This window comes from Naegleria gruberi (genome assembly GCF_000004985.1).
Source record: "Naegleria gruberi genomic scaffold NAEGRscaffold_121, whole genome shotgun sequence".
Lineage (NCBI taxonomy): Eukaryota > Heterolobosea > Eutetramitea > Acrasida > Naegleriidae > Naegleria > Naegleria gruberi.
In genome coordinates, this window is record NW_003163206.1 from 11772 (window position 1) to 13789 (window position 2018).

A 2018-nucleotide genomic window follows, 5' to 3' on the forward strand; every position below is an offset into this window, starting at 1 on the left:
ATATTCATCTTTTACTCTTGATGGATATTTTTCAATGAATGAATTATTTCCTAAATTAATAAAAAGAGTTTCTTCTGAATCAGGAGTTTCATGATTATCAGTACTATGAGAATTAGTTTGTGAAAAATTTAGATCGTTATTGGGTGAGTCAAGTATTGTTTGTATTTCGTCTTGATTATTCTCATTCCGATCATTATTAGAAAGTAAATGTTGTGATTCACCTTCCTCTTTGTTTGACATTTTTTTTAAAGAGATTCTTACAATCTTCCAAAACATTTCCATTTCATATTTTGAAATTGATTTCACACCACCTAATAATATATTTAATTGAATAAAAATTATATTAATTTAATAAAAAAAATGAGTAAACCAAGTAGTGATAATAATAATTTCATCACATTCAGAGCAGCAACGGAACAAGATGGACCACAAATTCTAGAAATGGTCACTCAAATTCTTACTAAATATGGTCTTAAACAAATTCAAGATCCTTCCGATAATATTGATGATGATTTATTAAATATTGAAAAGTATTACTTTACAAATAATGGTTATTTAGAAATAGTTGAATTAAATTCCAATTCTTCATCCATTGAATCAAAAATTATTGCCAGTTGTGGAATTTATAAATTATCCGAAAGTAAATGTGAATTGAGAAAAATGTATTTGAGAGAGGAATATAGAGGAAAGGGATTAGGTAGAAAATTATTGGAAAGAGCCATAGAAAAAGCTAAGGAAATGAATTATAAACAAATGGAATTGGAAACTGCTTCTGTTTTAGTGGAGGCACTTGCATTGTATGAAAAATTTGGATTTTCAAGAGTTATTGATTGTGAGGATAAACATTTATGTTCAAGATGTGATATTATTATGATTAAAGATTTAGTTTAATGAAAAATATTACCCATCAGCAAAAAATTTCATGGCTCGCCACGTTACCGTCTCGGGAGGAATCGAACCTCCGTCAATGGATTCAAAGTCCACTATGCTACCATTACACCACGAGACGAGCACATTCATTATAAAAGTATTTCACATTTCCCTACCTCGTTCAATTAAGCTTGTATCATTTTAGTCATCTATATTGTTTGCTTCTAAAATTATACTAAATTCTTGGAATACATGATAAACAAGTTATGATTCAAATAATTTCAAACTAGGAAAATGATTGTTGGGTCCAATTAAAATAATAAAAATTAATGGCGTTTCATTTTAGGTATTATATTTCAAAATATTATTGTGATTGAGCTCCACACCAACTTCCAATCAATCCACTAGCAACAGTATATGCAATCAGAGAAATCCATTCTCCAAACTCATCATCCGAAGTAAACATCATCATACCCAAACTATTCAATGTAATTGCACATGTACATCCCAATCCAGTTGGCCATCCGATTCCCCATTCCCATTGATAGGCAGCACTAAAGAAAAAACCCAAAGATACACTCGTCACTGGACAAATTAGTAATGGAGATTGTTTGAAATATTTACATGCTAATAGGAATGTTGGTGCTGATAAAACAAACCCACAAATTAAACCAAAAAGAAATACATCACTAGACTTGGCGCGAGACATTTTTTATAGTGGACAACAAGATTGACTTTCTAATTCTTGTTTTAATCTTTCTATCTAAACAAAATTTCAGACGCAGACTGCAGGATTCGAACCTACGAAGGTTTCCCCAACAGATTTCAAGTCTGTCGCCTTAACCACTCGGCCAAGTCTGCTACGAGTGTTGCCGTAAACATCCAAAAATTGTGCAAACTGGAGAAGAATAGTGTTATGAGCCTTTGAATACATTTAGAAGTTATTGTTGCTTGTTATTAAAAAATATAATGATGTGAATTGATTGGTTAGAGTACGAATAAGTTCCAATTGTTACATTTTCAAGAATTTAGAAGAATGCTTTTTCTTCCTAATCTGAAGATTTTTTATTAGTTTCGGTAGTATACTAAAATTTTCATCACACACAAAAAGAATGCCTCCAAGAACAAGATCTGCATCTGGAAAAAGG

At 30.9% G+C, this 2018-nt stretch overlaps 2 protein-coding genes and 2 non-coding genes across 4 annotated transcripts; 1 reads left to right on the plus strand and 3 right to left on the minus strand.

Annotated features, from left to right (window-relative positions):
• Positions 1-360: 360 nt before the first annotated feature.
• NAEGRDRAFT_76353 (acetyltransferase) lies at positions 361-891 on the plus strand (the record flags this gene model as incomplete). Its single annotated transcript, XM_002668680.1, has 1 exon — positions 361-891. One exon carries the CDS (start codon positions 361-363, stop codon positions 889-891), a length of 531 nt encoding a protein of 176 aa, XP_002668726.1.
• A 47-nt stretch (positions 892-938) lies between these two features.
• NAEGRDRAFT_t858 lies at positions 939-1009 on the minus strand. The gene has a single exon. It is a non-coding gene; the product is annotated as a tRNA-Gln (tRNA).
• A 225-nt stretch (positions 1010-1234) lies between these two features.
• NAEGRDRAFT_76354 (uncharacterized protein) lies at positions 1235-1579 on the minus strand (the record flags this gene model as incomplete). Its single annotated transcript, XM_002668684.1, has 1 exon — positions 1235-1579. The coding sequence occupies one exon, from the start codon at positions 1577-1579 to the stop codon at positions 1235-1237; it is 345 nt and encodes a 114-aa protein (XP_002668730.1).
• Positions 1580-1650: 71 nt separating this feature from the next.
• NAEGRDRAFT_t857 lies at positions 1651-1731 on the minus strand. The gene has a single exon. It is a non-coding gene; the product is annotated as a tRNA-Ser (tRNA).
• Between the last annotated feature and the right edge of the window lie 287 nt (positions 1732-2018).